A 17,488-nucleotide genomic window follows, 5' to 3' on the forward strand; every position below is an offset into this window, starting at 1 on the left:
TAATCTCCTTTGAGAATGACTGACATGGCCGATCGTTTAGATGAACATCATCTAATTCGAAATAAAACTATAACGCAATGGTATACCGCCGCCTAGCGATGTAAAAGTCGATCCCGACCCCTTAGGCTATTGTCGTCCTCAATCCCAACACAAAATGTCAGCTTAATTGGAGGAGTAAACAGCAATATTCGTAATTCCTTAAAAACGGGACAAAAAAAAACAATATATATATTTAACAATAATAAAAGTAGATATACTTTAAAAATGTCAACACTCAACATTATTCATAATAAAAATATCAAAAAACACCACAGGCGACGCAAAATAACTATTTGTTTATACATTAATGGCTACGTATATAACTTGCAGAGGACAGACCAGACTTGACCGCGATAATGGCGGAGCCAGAATCGAAGTTATTCCGCAACGTCATGGGAAGCTTCAAGGAATCCAAGAATTCACCAATCCGGCCACTCTCTTACCACAACACACAAGATAATACAGCTAGTAATGGTATCAATGGTAAGCTTAGAAAATCGTATTGCTTTAAATTGACTTGAAATCCTTTCAAGTTTATTAATAATTGAATACTCTGTGGAACAGAAATTGGATTTATATTATAATTTTTTAATCTACATTTTTTTACTTACATTTAAATGTTGAAGACTGTTTTGTATTGTTTTCTTTCGAAAACTTCTATTGTATGGAATATTATATTATTTATCGAATATAACTATAATATTCGATAAATAATGTATTATATATTATATAGTAAATATTTAAAGATACAGCTTTAGCATTGTATCTTGAATAAATCCTTTTTCTTCGAAAGTTTCCGTTACGCTCGCCTGTCTATAAATAATCTGAAATAAAACTAATTTAACAACAGATACGTTTACTTAATATGAACTATCTACATTTTTGTTATCAGTACAATTATTAATGGAATGGAATGGATGGTATACTTTAACCTACAATTACTAAAAAAATTAAATAAGGTCTTAACTTATAGTACTAGTAGTAGAAGATTATATTTTTTGTCGTAGGCATTTTATAATAAAAAAACACTTTATTAAATTCAGACGCAATAGCGTTCATTTGATATTACGGTTATACGTTTCAAATATTTATGTTGGCGCATGTTGTAATTGTTGCAAGCCGGATGCGTAGTCTAGCTTGTCTAGTAAGTAGGTAATAAGTGTATAGCAGTATTCGTAAAATACTAGACTATAGAAAGCACTAGAAACGAACTTGCAGTTATTTGTGCATAAAATATTGTTATAAAACAATAGTGTTCTATGTATCACTGTACTGTAGGGACTTCACTTTTTCGTTTACCAATTTATAGCACATGTGTTAAAAAAATATCAATAAAGCATCCATAAAATATGACAATCTTTACCAGAGATTATATTGATGATAATAAAAAAACCTTGGCGTAAGTGTACATTGAGTTTCATGAAGGATGTATGTTTAAATTAAATTGTATCTGATTAGACAGTACTGACAAGTAATTTGACAATGAAAAAGAGTATCTACTGAGGCTGTTTTCTATTTTCGGTAAAGTCAAATTCCGTACCGGTAAATTTAAATGTTTACTTTATAATAAGTCTTTGTCCAAATCACCAACTCATCGCATATTCTACCGTCATAAAAAACGGCATTGAAAAATGTAGCATGAAAACATTAAAAAAAATCGTTTAGGTGTGTTTGTAGAGTGTCAATCTGTACCCACTTTTTGTTAAGAACTATTTTTTTCTTTTTACAATGAACGTTACGACCAGTGCCCGCATTCCCGAAACACTAAACGAATAAAATCTTTATTGGATCTCCCTCGAGACTGAAATGCAGCAATTCCGCTTCGTCCATTTATAAATTAAAATTCTATTTATACTTAATAACTTGATGTTTGCTCAGTTTTAAACTGTTTCAAATCCATGATTCTTTTATATATATATATATTTGTACAAAAAGTCTTATATAAAAGTTAGAAGAATAAAAGACAATTGTTTGAAAAAATAAGTAAACAAGCTTGATTTTTTTGGAAGTAGTTGGAGTTGTAAATCCTTTTCTAAACGACGCATAGCGTACTGAAAATAAACTCTAAAAAAGAAATAACTGTAGTAATTTAAAAGTATTTTTATCCTTAATAAATAAATGTATGTTTTGCTTAAATTTAAAATGAAATGACAAAAACTTTTTTTATAGGTGTTCTAGGCTTATTAATAGAGAAAATTAGTATTTCCGTGCACACTGTATGTATCACGTAACGTTAAAATGAACTGTGTTACAAAAATGAGCCTACAATTTGTAATTACAAGTAAGGTAGTGCTTTTAAAAATCTGGGTAGCGTATTTGCGAGAGTACTTTAATTATAAACTTTAATACTTGCTATATATTTATATGTGAATATCGTAAATTTTAGTACTTATTAAATAGAGAACGAATGATATTTATTTACGTTAATTAAATTGTAATAACATTACGTTTTTAATTTTTAGGCACTTATGTTAAATTTAATTTCGTTCGTGTCTAGGTTCTGTTGGGCGAAAATTCCGTCGAAGTATCTCACTGTCAAACGACACGGTGGTAGAAATTCGTGACGTGTCAGCGAGCTGGACCGGTGACCCAAACTTCTTGGCGCTGAAAAACATATCAATGCGCATTAAAAAAGGAAAGCTCTGCGCGATTATAGGCGCTGTTGGGTCAGGCAAGGTAAGAAAGTTTTTTATTAATATATCTATATATATATTAACTATAATAGCAGTGTGTGTTTGTATGGAATTTCTTATATATGTTTACTCCTGTAATTAATCGAAAAGCTTGTGCTAGGATTGGACACAAAAAAGACGTAGGGGTTAGGATCGAATCTGCGTTTTTCACATCGCTAAGCGGGCTTAATCGGTTGCTCTATTGGCGCCTAATATAATGAAATTAATGATTGCGGCTTATGTGATCATAAGCATCTCACTGTTTTTCACAAGAGTAACTTGCCAACAATGAAACCGTATAGTTATAAAAAATTTAAATAAGATTTCCCTCGAGTACAAATAATGAAATAGTTTTATTTTTTATTATTAAATGGTTTTATTTAGATGATTTTATTTTGGAGTCTGATCAATGCCCTAGATTGATGAGAAGAGTGGTGTGACGACTGGTACTTAGGACCTACCTAATTATTTTTTAGCAATCATTATTATCTTTCTTTTCAAATAAAACTGTTAAACTTAAACCATTTTTTTACCTATTTGATTGTTATAAGATAAGAACGCCGACGTCCAAATAGACCACATGTTATTAAATGATTACCACTATCTATAGACATACTGTAAGAAATATTAACCATCCCTTACACCGCCAATGTGCCAACAACCTTGGGAACTAAGATGTTATGGCCCTGGTGTTTATAGTAGATAGAATTGGCTGACTTACCCTTGAAATTAGAACACAACAATATTAAGTATTACTGTTTGGCAGTTGAATATCTGATGAGTGGGTAGTACCTAACCAGACGGGTTTGCACAAAACGCTTCCACCAAGTAACATATATATTTTATTTACAAATTATTATAATAACTATAAAATATAGTCTGGTTTAATAATTTACATTTATTTATGTATATGTAATTTTTTTGTCGAAGCTATTAATGCTTATACGCTTATATGAAATAGAGATTAATGCATTGCTATTCATCACCGAGGACAACATCCAATATATATTTACATAGTAATGTAAATCAAATTAGATTAGTTTTGCGATGCCCTTAGTATAAATTGTAATCTACAATATGTGGAGCACCAAAACTATGAATTATTCTGTGGCAACGTTATGCACGTACATAAGTTGGACGTATTAAGTTAGTAAATTAGAATAGCCGCAGACACTAGTCAAGACAAATGTGTTCAAACATGACGTAAATTAAACGAAAATAACTTGTGTTTTTTTTCATATACATATTATTTTTCTTAGCAGTATTGTTGTGTTCCGACTTCAAATACAAGGTACATTACATCTTAATTCCCAACGTCGGTAGTGCATTGACGATGTAATTAATGGTTAATATTTCTTACCACGATAATGTCTATAGGCGATGGTGACCATTTACCATCAATTGACCCAAGAGGCCGTCCGCTTTCCCGTTTTATAAAAAAAAAATCTACATTCCGAACCGATAGTAACCGATAGTAACTTCACATGTATCGGTTATACCGTGTTTGTTAGAGCCTACTTAAATAAAGTAAAAAAAAAATTATTTACATAGTAACAATGGTTTAATAAGGACTGTTAATGATCTTGTAACTTAGGTTAAATTCACACTATATATTTTATTTATTAACGCGATGATTTTTGAATATGCTAGGATCCGATCGTTGCCTCTACTCTAATTATTATTAACAAATAATATGTTCATACATCAAACAAGAACACCTGAATTCGATAGACGCTGTGTTCAAGTTAATCGAAGTAAATGTGAGCTATACCATGATTATGAATAATTATAATTTAAAGCTGGTATAATCACGTATCACAGCTAGTATATATCAAATCATTTATATATGTACATTCTACATACATATATTTAAGTAATATAATCCCGTTATTTTGTTTCGTCTGCGTCTAAACGAACTTTGTGGAACAATCTATGTGCGTTAGTTGAAACTTATTTATTTATGTACTGTCGTTATGTATCTTGAAAACACACGTCAAAACTCAAAGGTACAGTTTGAAATAATTTTACATTTCATCACGAATGCATGAAAAATGGTAATTTCGAATGGACTGAACAGGTAGCTCCGAGTAGGATATCGTTATCAAAATTGTATATCAGATCAACGGATATGGCACGAGAAAAACTGAAGGTTGCAACTGTAATATTTCGCTATTTGAAAACAGCGAGTCAAAGAGCAAACACGTAAATACTTTCAAGGAGATATGTTAATGCGATTTGTTAAAGAAATTTATTACAACTTTTGTATACTTATGAAGAAACTTCCTCACATGGCTTACTATCAGACGTAGCTTTAACGTGCTTTCTATTCTTCATTATATTCTTATTCATAACTGTACACTGCAATATTTGAAACAACGTTTAACCCATGATTTCATATCAAGTTCATATCTTTAACTTAATCTTCAGTGTGTTATAAAATCCACCCAAGTTTGTTTAAAGAATATTCATTCTAATAAAGGCACACGTCACTTACATAACAACAAAGTTAAACTAAAGTTTGATGTAATAAACGTTAATCGTTTGTTGTTACATTAGTCGTCTTTTAATTAATTATATATAATAATTAATTTAATTTATTAATTAATGTTTTAATAAGTAAGTCTAAGTAAGTATTTATGTAAGTGCCCAATTTCCCTTCCACAACTACTTCCACACTTCACCGTAAAATAAAAATACTTTCGTCTGCTATCTTAAGATATCTATCTGTCAATCAATACTTGACAAAAGGGTCTTAACAACTTTCACGATCCGATTGAATTAAAATATGCGGTCATAAATATATTTAATTATATGATGGCTTATACGAGCTGGTTGGCGTAGTTGGTAGATACTTGCCTTTTACGCCGAAGGTTGTGGGTTCGATTCCCACCCAGGACAGACATTTGTGTGCATGAACATGTCTGTTTGTCCTGAGTCTGGGTGTAATTATCTATATAAGTATGTATTTACAAAAGAAAAGTAGTATATGTAGTATATCAGTTGTCTGGTTCTCATGGTACAAGCTCTGCTTAGTTTGGGATCAGATGGCCGTGTGTGAAAAATGTCCCAGGATATTATATTATTATTATATGTATCTATACCATATTCCCGTTATGTGTTCACAAACATTAAAAGGTTTGTTTTTCATTATATTGGTTTGTAATTACATATTTATTATAATAATTATTATTCATCACATAGAAAGTAAACATATGAAATATTATGAGCAAGCTGACCGCTTCGTTCAATTTAAAATTACCAAGATATTTTCATGAATGTATTTATTAAAGTATCATTTATACTGAAATACATAAAATACAATATAATAGAATCATTATATTTTATATATTACATTACATGGCAACGTCAGAAGATACGTACTATAATATGCCAAATTGTATTAGAATCTGAAACGTTTGGGCGTGGGCTTGAAACAAAGTTCACATTTAAAATAAAAATCGGATTAAGAAAATTTCACAAATATTGAACATAACGATTTAATAGACTGCGTCAGTTTTTGTTTATATAGCAAAGAAACTATATTTGTTTATAGAGCAAAAACAATTTTTTTTAATAAAAGATTTCAACTTTTCAATAAAATCTTACCCAACGCCTGGAGTAATAAAATGAACAAACGTGATGGCTTATAAAAATGCTATAAACTCTTAATAAATATGTAAATTTCAGTCTTCGATTCTTCAACTGCTGCTTAAAGAATTACCAGCAGCAAGTGGTACTCTATCTGTCTGTGGAGAAGTTTCATTCGCGTCACAAGAACCTTGGCTTTTCCCGGCCACTGTAAGAGAAAACATACTTTTTGGTCTGCCGTATGACTCTGCCAAGTATAAGAGGGTATGTATGCATTAAATTTATTTACAAAACTGGCCTTTTTAATCTTTTTTATTAAATCGAAACAACATCACCAAGTTTCAATGTGTAATTTGTGTTTATTATTCATTTCTGTTGTGTGGTAAAGGAAAACTTTGTGAGGATACAAATATATTGTGTCGGATGAAATGTTGCCATAATATGTACATATCAAACCCGCACTAGAAAAAAGGCTTTTGTCCAGCGTTGGCATATGTAAGTGCAATTATTATTCTTTTAATTAAATCATAAGTTATCTAGATAATATTATATAATGTGCATATATGGCCTTCAAGATTTGAAAATGTTGCGTATCTGAAAATATCTTTAAAACAAATTTAGTGTAGACAAAAAAATACATTGCAGATAAGTAATGACGATGTTGTTATTAAAACGACTGAAAAGTATAAATTCTCGTTCCTGAAAATGCAATTGAACATTGTGAGAATCGATATAAAACGTTAATATATTCCAGGTATGCAAGGTATGCACTTTGGAGAAGGACTTCAAGCAGTTCCCGTACGGGGATATGACACTGGTAGGGGAAAGGGGAGTGTCGCTGTCGGGAGGGCAGCGAGCTAGAATCAATTTGGCGAGGGCCGTCTACAGAGAAGTAATTGATTTTTTATTTAGCTCGAACGAGAGCAATATGTTCAATGCTTCCAATTTTGCCTCTATTGGATTCGACCGTTACAGATTACGTATCTTTTACATAACACGAACAAAAATATTCATTAGCTAAACGAATGTGTTGAATATTGTATTTAAGGAAGTTATTCAATTCAAGGAGGCTCTTGGATCTTTTTTATTGTGTGTATGTTCCTCCATAGTTCCGCCGATTGTTAAACGATTTTGATCATACATGTTTCATTAAATATTTTAAAGATCATTTGTCCCATTTTAATTTGAAAAAACTTTGATTTTTTATTTTTATTATGTTAACATTAGTGCAGTTATAACCAGTTTTGTATATATTTCTTCGTATAAATTACTTGATACGTTCGCCAATTATAAATTGATCTTTAGTAATTTCATAACAAACGATATCATAGTTACTTTAACTCCTATAATATTACACTGGTTGAAAATTATTCTTTATGACAAGTGACAATATGTGTAACAATATGTGTAAGATGATTTTAAAATAGACATGTCGTATGATTATTGTCAAAGCCATGTTGTTTATTTTTTTGATTCTAGTTCATATATCCATGCGCTGAAAAATCAGCTTGTCTTATCTTTGTTAGTTATAGTTACAATGAAAACAAAGTAAGCAACGATACGAAAGGCGGCGCTATTGTTCAATAACGACCTTTTCTTGGTTGTATCATATATGTATATTTTTTATTGATGAACTTTATTTATTATTATTTAGATAAGAGTTATTTACATTAATTATATCTTTTTAAAATTTTAGTTTTTACCAATACTTATATACAATATTATAAGGTCCAAATAGGTACGTATGTTTTAATATCAATAAATGTTGTCTTACGGGTTTATAAAATGTCGTATCGCAAAATCCTCACAAAATAATATCACGCAGCTATCGCCATTTAAATGTTAAATATTTTGATAGGAAAAATATCACACTTTGTATAAAAGATGATCAATAAAGATAAAGTAGTAGTGTAGCGTCAAATTTCCGACTTGACAAGTCATTGCATCCTTCCTGGGGGGCAAAGTAATCTCGTCGGATACGAAAATATTGAATTTATTACATCAAAGAAAATTGGATTCTCTTGCAGGATATTTGCAATAAACTAGTTCCGTCAACATAGGGACTATAAGATTTAAAAAAAAAAATGATAATATATTCGATAGTATCGATAATCGAACTCGTTTTTCGATTTATGTAAAACTGTCATAACATCTGTTATTTTCGTACAAATGGTTTTACATTATAAATGCTTGTTTTTCAGTAGTATATTTCAAAATCAAAATATACTAAATTATGTAGGCTTTTACAAGCACTTATGAATCGTCACTTTACAGGATAACACAATTATAATAGCTACCACTATTTAATATTACGTCTGAGGTTTACACAAACCAATTAAGAAGATTATTTAAATGTGTGACCTTAACAAGTTTACACGCTTAAATGTATTAATTGAACCAAATTTATTTAGGCCGATATCTACCTCCTGGATGATCCACTCTCGGCAGTGGACGCGAACGTTGGCCGACTACTGTTTGAAGGATGCATCAATAACTATCTGCGTGGACGCACCCGGATATTGGTGACACATCAATTACACTTCCTAAAAGCAGCAGATTACATTATAGTTTTAAATGAGGCAAGTGTTTTATATACGTAATATCTCCAAAAATATAGTTACTATCTCCCAGTTTACTTAATAGTACCTTAAAATGTTTATGAGACTTTGAATCGTTAGATACTTAATCCTTCTAAAACTTGTATTGTGGTGCGATTGGTGATTGCAATAAATAATAACATTAATAAAAATTATGAAATTAAGTTTTATTAATGTATGATACCAAAATAATTTTTAAATGTCTTTTAAAAATAAGCTCAACGTATAGTAGCACAGTGATTATTTAATAATCAAAATAATTATTTAGGGTGGAATTGAAAACATGGGAACATTCGAAGAACTTGCGTCATCTGGTAAACAGTTCGCTCAAATGCTGTCTTCGCTGCAAGAGAGCAAGGACAAAGATACTGAAAGCATTAATTCTGCTGTAAGTAAAATTATCTTATCTTGTCGCTCAGCCATAATTATTGCTTTTAACACAATATCTTCTTTTCTAGAAATTAGAAGATAAACCAGCACTACTTCGTGCCATCTCGACGACCGAAAGCATTGACCAAGGTGATTTTCTTTTTTCTCTTAAATAAATATAGATTTACATAAATATTGAATTCTTTGTTTCTTCTATAACTGTTGTATACTTATACTTAAATTCTCTTAAGATTTGTATAGCCTAATTATAATTTTAATATTTTATTATTGGTTTCATCGTCATCATTACATTGTTTGAATTGACTTTTGTGATTGCAATGTTTAAGGTGAAGTATTTAAGGAACAGAAAATGGCAGCTGAAGAAAGACAATCTGGCAACTTACGTTGGGAGGTTATGTACGCTTACTTCAGATCAGGCGGAAGCGCCTTCTTCATCTTATTCAACGTTATTATGATAACGATAACAGCAGCCAGTGGAGCAGGTTCCGATTACTGGATCAGCTACTGGTGAGTTTTATTCTTAAAAAACAGTTTCATTCAGCAAATGCTTTTTCTTAGCTGCCACTGATCAGTCGCAACCAGCAGCTCTTATTCTTTAAAAAGAGAGACAATTGACATCTCTCATTATTCAATAACTGTATGTTCAATACCGCTGTTATCATAATTATTATGATGTAATATGAATCTTATAATTATGAACAAATTAAGATTAATACGGTATGTTAATGCAATATTTTTGTAGGAATGCGATATATCGACGCGTTTAGTATAGAGAAATATCCTATTAAATATATCGTATCGATAATCCGATACATCGCATTGTTTAAGGCATCTCCAGTTTGAAGCTTATTTCATCACGGTGCTCCAATACGAGATGTTGGATACACATGTAGCAAAATTTCATTGATTTTAGACACATGCAGGTTTCCTTATGATGTTTTCGTTCACTGCGGAGCACGATGAATTATAAACACAAATTAAGCATATGAAATATAAGTGGTGCTTGCTTGGATTTGAACCTGCAATCATTAAGATTCACGTATTGTAACAACTGGGCCATGTCAGTGTTTTGTGTGTGTGGGTGCTTTAAATCAAAAAAGCTTATAATATGTTTATAATTTTTCCAAATTCAAAATCAATAACTCTCTTTCTCTCTTATATCTTCGCATATAACATTCGTAAAAAATATATATTATTGTATTATGCCTAACATTTAGTTAAGATAGATTACAAACGTGTTGATGATTTCACAGCTATTTTTAAGTAGTTATTAGGTACTTCAAATTATATTAGATGTGTAGGTTATTAATCATGCCTACTACGACAAAATTTTGGCGTCATTCAAGTTTCATTTCCCATCTATTTTATTTATTACAATCCGAGAGAGAATGACGTAACAGCGACAAGGCTTACCGCGCGGGCCCACACGACTTCACTTGACCTTTGAAGTTGAGGCACTAAACAGACAATGCGAGGGCGACTTCTAAGTTTCGGCTCAACCCTCATTGGCTTACAGCTTTCATTTTCTTTATTTTTATGCTTTACGTTAATCCAACGTTGAATAAAACTTTAATATCAACATGTTTCTTTATTGGAATAGTTAATTATTAAATTTTTTATTATTTTTAAAGGACAAACCAAATGGTGCTTTATGAAGCAGAAACCGATGGTGATATGGGTGAGTACCTTTTCATTTAATTATTACTTGTATATTTATTTGTATTGTAGTAATGGTTTTATAGCAGTTTGTTTTATTTTATCTGCCAACTAAATATATTATTATAAATATATCCTTGGGATGGCTCCGCTAAGTACCTACTTGAGGCCTTGGACCGGTTGCAGCGACGTGCCGTACGCATTATTGGCGACGTAAAGGTCACAAACACCCTTGAACCTTCACAATTGCGTCGTGAGATAGCAGCACTGAGCGCTTTCTATCGACTGTATCGCGGCGAGTGCTCTGAGGAATTATTCTCTCTAATTCCTGCTTCGTCCTTCCTTCTTAAGTCCATGCGAGCTGGTTCTCGATGTCACCGCCTAACTGTGACATCAATTCCATCGCGAACAAAGAAATTTGGCAACTCCTTTCTTTGTCGCACTTCCAAAAAATTGAATTCCTTACCAGCTCACGTGTTCCCCTCCTCTTACAACCCGGGTTCCTTCAAACGAGGCGTGAAGAGGCATCTTGCGGGCCGGCAAGGCGAAGGCGGCTAGTGCAGAACGTTTTTCCCGTCTGTACTGCCCGTCGTCGCGTTTGGACTCTACTACCACTTACCATCAGGTGGAGTAGAGTCATTTGCCCTCCCGGCGAATATAAAAAAAAAAAAAAAAATATATTATACTAATTCATAATTAACTGATTTTTTCATTCTATTTTTTACCTTCAACAGATCCCGGCTTAGATGTTCAAATTGGTCTTTTTACTACCGGCCAATACCTTCTGATACACGGCTCCATCGTGATCATCTGCGTCCTTCTCACGCAAATTCGTGTCATCCCCTTCGCAAAACTCTGCGTCAGTGCCTCTCAAAACCTCCACGACAGTATGTTCTCCACCATGATCAAGGGTATCATGAGATTCTTCGATACCAGCTCTTCAGGTAAAATATATAACTGTTGTATACTTATATTCTCTTAAGATTTGTATAGCCTAATTATAATTTTAATATTTTATAGGTCGAATTCTCAATCGATTTACAAAGGACATGGGTGCTGTGGACGAAATATTACCGAGGTCGTTGTTAGATGTCTTACAAATCTACAGCACCTTGCTATTTATAATAATTCTCAACGCAGTCGCATTGTACTGGACATTAATCCCTTCAGCTGTGCTAATGATTATTTTTGTCTTTCTCGTTATGCTGTATTTGAAAACAGCCCAGGGTGTCAAAAGGCTTGAAGGAACAAGTAAGCAATAAAAATATTACTAGTTTTAGACTGACTTAATTATATGTAGAATAATAAAAATATAATTGAGACAAAAAAAAATATTTCAGCAAAAAGTCCTGTTTTTGGGATGGTAACTTCTTCTCTCAGTGGAATAGCTACAATACGGTCAGCAGGCGCGGAAAAAAGACTTGTCAATGAATTTGATGCGCACCAGGTTTGTTCATCTATGTCTGCCATTAGCCAAAATTATCTGCTAAATAAAAGTTATATGAAATCTATTAAAATTATTTATTGATATTTTAGGATCTTCACACATCAGCATGGAATTCTTTTCTTGGTGGTGGATGTACCTTCGGATTTTATTTAGATGTGTTGACCCAAGTTTATCTTGCAATCATTATCTTCGTTTTCCTATATATTGACTTCGGTAAGTTAAATAACTAAAATAAGCCTTTAAATAAATAAATGATGCCTATAATTAAAATAATTTCCTTTAAAACTGAATGTTCCGAATTTTTACGACAAGTACATAAGATTAAAATCTAACCTACGTTTTTAATATTTTAATATATCCTAAATTTTCAGGTAGCATAATCGCTGTGGGCAGTGTAGGACTCGCTGTCACTCAAACAAATGTATTAGCAGCGATGTTACAATATGGAGCACGTGTGTTGGTGGAGTTCTTAGCGCAATTAACTAGCGTTGAACGTGTGCTAGAGTACACCCGCATCGAAACTGAAAATAACCTCTTTGATGGACGTAAGGATATTTCATTTTTTAATTAATAAATTATATCAATTTAGTAAGAATTGAATGCTTTGCATCAATAAATGTTTCAATTTGTATTTTAACATTATATTCTTTTTTGTTTAAAGAAATAGCACTACCTCCTACATGGCCTTCTCAAGGAGCCATTACGTTCCAAAATGTCAATTTGAAATATGCACCTGATGAAGCTCCCATTTTGAAAAACTTGAACCTGTCTATTGAAAGTGGATGGAAGGTAAACAAACATTGTAATAGTAGTACAAGTTATAAAATTTCACTTGAAATAAGCTATAAAATTTCTGCCAATCCTTCGCTGCCACCGCTCAGGAATCCGGACGAATCACTAGCTTACACTCCGCAGAAGAAAGCCGATCTTCTGGCAAAACTCTTTGCGGATAACTTTGTGATCCATGATTGTATTGCGTTACCACCCAACTATACCTTCGTGTGGCCACACAATGCCTGACATTAAAATCAGGCAGCGCGATGTGCGTGCAGAGCTGCAATCACTTGATGTGCGGGAAGCTAGCGGTCCCAATGGAATACCAGCTGTAGTGCTGAAGAAGTGCTGAAAAAAAGGGGATCGGTCTGACCCGGCAAATTATCGACCAATAGCTATCACGTCAGTACTTTGTAAGGTGATGGAACGGATTCTAAACAACCAACTGATCCATCACCTAGAAGATCACTGTCTAATTAATGATCGTCACGTACGGGTTTCGACCAAAACGGTCCACAGGTGATCTTCTAGCGTACGTAACACACCTCTGGGGTGAAGCTATCGACAAGCATGGAGAATCGTTGGCTGTCAGCCTCGATATCTCCAAGGCTTTCGACAGGGTCTGGCACAAAAGTCTTCTCTCCAAGCTACCGGCATATGGTCTGCCTGCTCAGCTATGCACCTGGATTGCCAGCTTCCTACACAAGCGTAGCCTTCGTGTTTTAGTAGATGGCAGGGATCTGTGCTTTCTCCCACGCTCTTTCTTTTGCATATCAATGATATGCTCTCTCTTGGGAACATACACTGCTATGCAGATGATAGAACAGTGCATGGTGGATACCACAGACGCGCAGTGGCTGGGCGGGCGGAAACTGAGGAGAGGCGGGAGAATCTTGTCATTGAACTCGATAGGACGTTAGAACTCATCGCCAAATGGGGTTCTGATAATCTTGTTGAGTTTAATGCCAAGAAAACACTGGTATGCGCTCTCACAGCGAAAAAGTCACCATTTTCCCCTCTTCCCTCCCTCTGTGGCACACCGCTGATGATACAAAGCAAAATCGCCATGCTGGGGATGGACGTTCGCTGCGACCTTATTCCAAGGGATTACATCGAGGCTATTATAAAAACAGCTTCACGGAAACTCGGAGTTCTGAACAAAGTGCGGCGTTTTTGACGCCACAACAACTGTGCCTGTTATACAAAACACAGGTACGGTCTTGCATTGAATATTACTCGCACCTTTGGGATGGCTCCGCTAAGTACGTACTGAAGGCCTTGGACCGGTTGCAGCGACGTGCAGTACGCATTATTGGCGACGTAAAGGTCACAAACACCCTTGAACCTTTACAATTGCGTCGCGAGATAGCAGCACTAAGCGCTTTCTATCGACTGTATCACGGCGAGTGCTCTGAGGAACATTCTCTCTAATTCCTGCTTCCCCCTTCCTTCTTAAGTCCACGCGAGCTGGTTCTCGATGTCACCGCCTAACTGTGACATCAATTTCATCGTGCACAAAGAAATTTGGCAACTCTTTCTTTGTCGCACTACCAAAAAATGGAATTCCTTACCAGCTCACGTGTTCCCCTCCTCTTACAACCCGGTTTCCCCGGCCGGCAAGGTGGGGACGGCTAGTACAGAACATTCTTCCCGACTGTACTGGCCGTCGTCGCGTTTGGACTCTACTACCACTTACCATCAGGTGGAGTAGAGTCGTTTGCCATCCCAGCGCATATAAAAAAAAGCCTTCGTGTTTTAATTGATGGTTGCGTTTCACAATTCTATGTAGTGATCCTCCAGAGATCTGTGCTATCCCCCACACTCTTTTCTTTGTCGCACCACTAAAAAATAGAACTCTTTACCAGCACACATGTTCCCCTCCTCTTACTACCTGGGTTCCTTCAAACGAGGCGTGAAGAAGCATCTTGCGGACCGTCAAGGCGGAGGCGGCTAGTGCAGAACATTCTTTTCGAATGTACTAGCCGTCGTCGCGTTTGGACTCCTAGTGGAGTCCAAACGCGACTTACCATCAGGTAGAGTGGAGTCTTTTGATTTCCCGGTTTTATATAAAAAAAAATCTTTAAGCTGGCTATATAGAAAGATTGCTGCAATTAAAAATTAAAAACACGTTTTACTTACTTTATAATTAATTAAACCCGCAGGTTGGAATTGTTGGTCGCACTGGCGCTGGTAAATCATCACTAATCTCAGCTTTATTCCGTTTTGCCTTTATTGAAGGTAAAATTGTAATAGATGGAATAGACACGTCTCAAGTATCTAAGCAGGTTAGTAATGTAGTGATGTAAGTACTCCCTATTAATAATATTAAACAAGTAATTTTATCGTTATAACCGTTTTTTAAGGGCTTGAGATCAAAAATCTCAATCATTCCTCAAGAACCGGTGCTCTTCTCTGCGACTATAAGATATAATCTCGATCCCTTCGATTTTTATAGTGATGACGAACTTTGGCGGGCATTGGAGCAGGTATATAAAAAAATAAAAAAATAAATTACATGAAAATATTTTATTTATTTAATTTTACAATTTACAGGTTGATATGAAATCAGCTGTGCCTTCTTTAGACTTTAAAGTGACAGAAGGAGGTACAAATTTCTCTGTCGGGCAAAGACAACTCATGTGCTTAGCTCGAGCAGTTTTAAGGTCAAACAAAATACTAATCATGGATGAAGCTACTGCTAATGTCGATCCACAGTAAGTTTAAGCATAATATTGTTTTATATTGTCAAAACTCTGAATGTATGTTATTAACATTTTTTTTCTATTTTAGAACCGACAATTTCATTCAGCAAACGATTCGTAGGCAATTCACATCATGTACTGTTTTGACCATCGCTCATCGTCTTAACACAATCATGGACTCTGACAGAGTATTAGTCATGAGCAGCGGAGAAATTGTTGAATTCGACCATCCTTATAACCTACTCTCTAATCCAAATAGCCACTTCACCTCAATGGTCAAAGAAACTGGAGAAAAAAGCAGTGAAAAATTATTAGAAGTTGCTAAAGAAGCATATTTCCAGAGCAATGTAAAAGAAAACGCAAGATGATATTATTACCACAATTTTTATAGCATATAAATAATAAATCTGATAATTTATCGTCAATAAATTTCACTAGGCAATACATTTATTAAATTAATATAATAAATTTAAATTATTACTTCTATTTTTAATTTAAATGTTGAATTGACCGAGTGAATTTTTCCGAAGCTTGACTTGAAAGTTTGTACTTACGAATTGCAATTATTGGCCCTACATGTGTCCATAAAAGTCATCGTTAAGTTACTACATAAAATGTAAGTGAAAATTGTATATGTAATAAAATAAATAATAGCTAGATAGATATGTAAATATTATACTTTTATGACTATTTATTATTATTAAGAAAAATGTTAAAAAAATATTAATATACCTATTTTTATGATCACTTACTTATTTCTTCTTCCTAGTATTTTTTTTGGGATAGATAAAGTTATAGCTATATATGAGTTCGTTTGTAAACGTTGTACGGAATTTTCCTTTTTCGAACAAAATTGTTCTAATCTTCAGACGAAGCTATTGATACATTTTTCAACTTCTTGCTGAGCGTCGTAAACCTGTCGATTATTGAAACTACAACATAGCCGTAGCCTACATATTTAGAAGTACAAGCAAAATAATGAAAGAAACAGCTCAAATGTGAAGAAAATGTGAATTTTTTGTGTTCGGTGACTCAATAATGCGCAAATAACTTAATAGAGCATCTCTTACGTTTAAACATATACGACCCGTTTTATTACAGAGCTTTGTATATCTGTTTTATAATATTTTAATGATCTCAAAAATTCAACGGCCATAAGCAAATGCTTTAGGAAACCCTTTTTTACAAATTCAAAGTGCTATCAAGCAAAATGTAGTGATAAAGTAGATTAATTGATTAGGAAAATCCGAACTTACAACCATATTTATATAAAACATACGCAAATCATGTAGGTACCGGGTATTAACTTCCTAACCACTATAGATTGGGAATTAAACCTATTGACATAAGATGTTATTTTAAAAAAATATCAATACTTACTTATCTAGAATATACACATTAAACGGCGTCTTGGATGATAACAGCGATAAATTCGGTAGGTCAATATAATTGCGATAACAATCAATCCGAGGAAAAGTCCATGGATTTTATGTTCAACAAATAGTTGCTCCCAATCACCGTCTATACATGCTCTACAGCGACTCATCGTGCTTGTTCACAGTAACGACAAATGGCCTGCGTATCTTCCTATTTTTACTTTTTCATTAAAATCTTATTCTGAAA

General features: G+C 33.6%; 1 protein-coding gene across 3 annotated transcripts in view; it reads left to right on the forward strand.

The window, feature by feature from the left end:
- Positions 1-16,517, forward strand: part of LOC126779853 (ATP-binding cassette sub-family C member 4-like) — a 37,014-nt gene extending 20,497 nt beyond the window's left edge. For 2 of the 3 annotated variants that reach the window (XM_050503971.1, XM_050503983.1), the window contains 19 exons: positions 370-522; positions 2,537-2,715; positions 6,399-6,563; positions 7,054-7,191; positions 8,711-8,878; positions 9,165-9,284; positions 9,355-9,415; positions 9,613-9,793; positions 10,918-10,964; positions 11,677-11,886; positions 11,963-12,193; positions 12,283-12,389; positions 12,479-12,602; positions 12,761-12,934; positions 13,051-13,178; positions 15,326-15,448; positions 15,527-15,649; positions 15,717-15,877; positions 15,954-16,517. In XM_050503971.1, coding sequence (XP_050359928.1) covers positions 370-522; positions 2,537-2,715; positions 6,399-6,563; positions 7,054-7,191; positions 8,711-8,878; positions 9,165-9,284; positions 9,355-9,415; positions 9,613-9,793; positions 10,918-10,964; positions 11,677-11,886; positions 11,963-12,193; positions 12,283-12,389; positions 12,479-12,602; positions 12,761-12,934; positions 13,051-13,178; positions 15,326-15,448; positions 15,527-15,649; positions 15,717-15,877; positions 15,954-16,233 — 2,873 coding nt within the window. In that variant the 3' untranslated portion in view covers positions 16,234-16,517. The remainder of the gene's footprint in view (positions 1-369; positions 523-2,536; positions 2,716-6,398; positions 6,564-7,053; positions 7,192-8,710; positions 8,879-9,164; positions 9,285-9,354; positions 9,416-9,612; positions 9,794-10,917; positions 10,965-11,676; positions 11,887-11,962; positions 12,194-12,282; positions 12,390-12,478; positions 12,603-12,760; positions 12,935-13,050; positions 13,179-15,325; positions 15,449-15,526; positions 15,650-15,716; positions 15,878-15,953) is intronic. The other variant, XM_050503977.1, reaches the window with a different exon arrangement.
- Positions 16,518-17,488: the final 971 nt, after the last annotated feature.

Source organism: Nymphalis io, chromosome 2 (genome assembly GCF_905147045.1).
Source record: "Nymphalis io chromosome 2, ilAglIoxx1.1, whole genome shotgun sequence".
Lineage (NCBI taxonomy): Eukaryota > Metazoa > Arthropoda > Insecta > Lepidoptera > Nymphalidae > Nymphalis > Nymphalis io.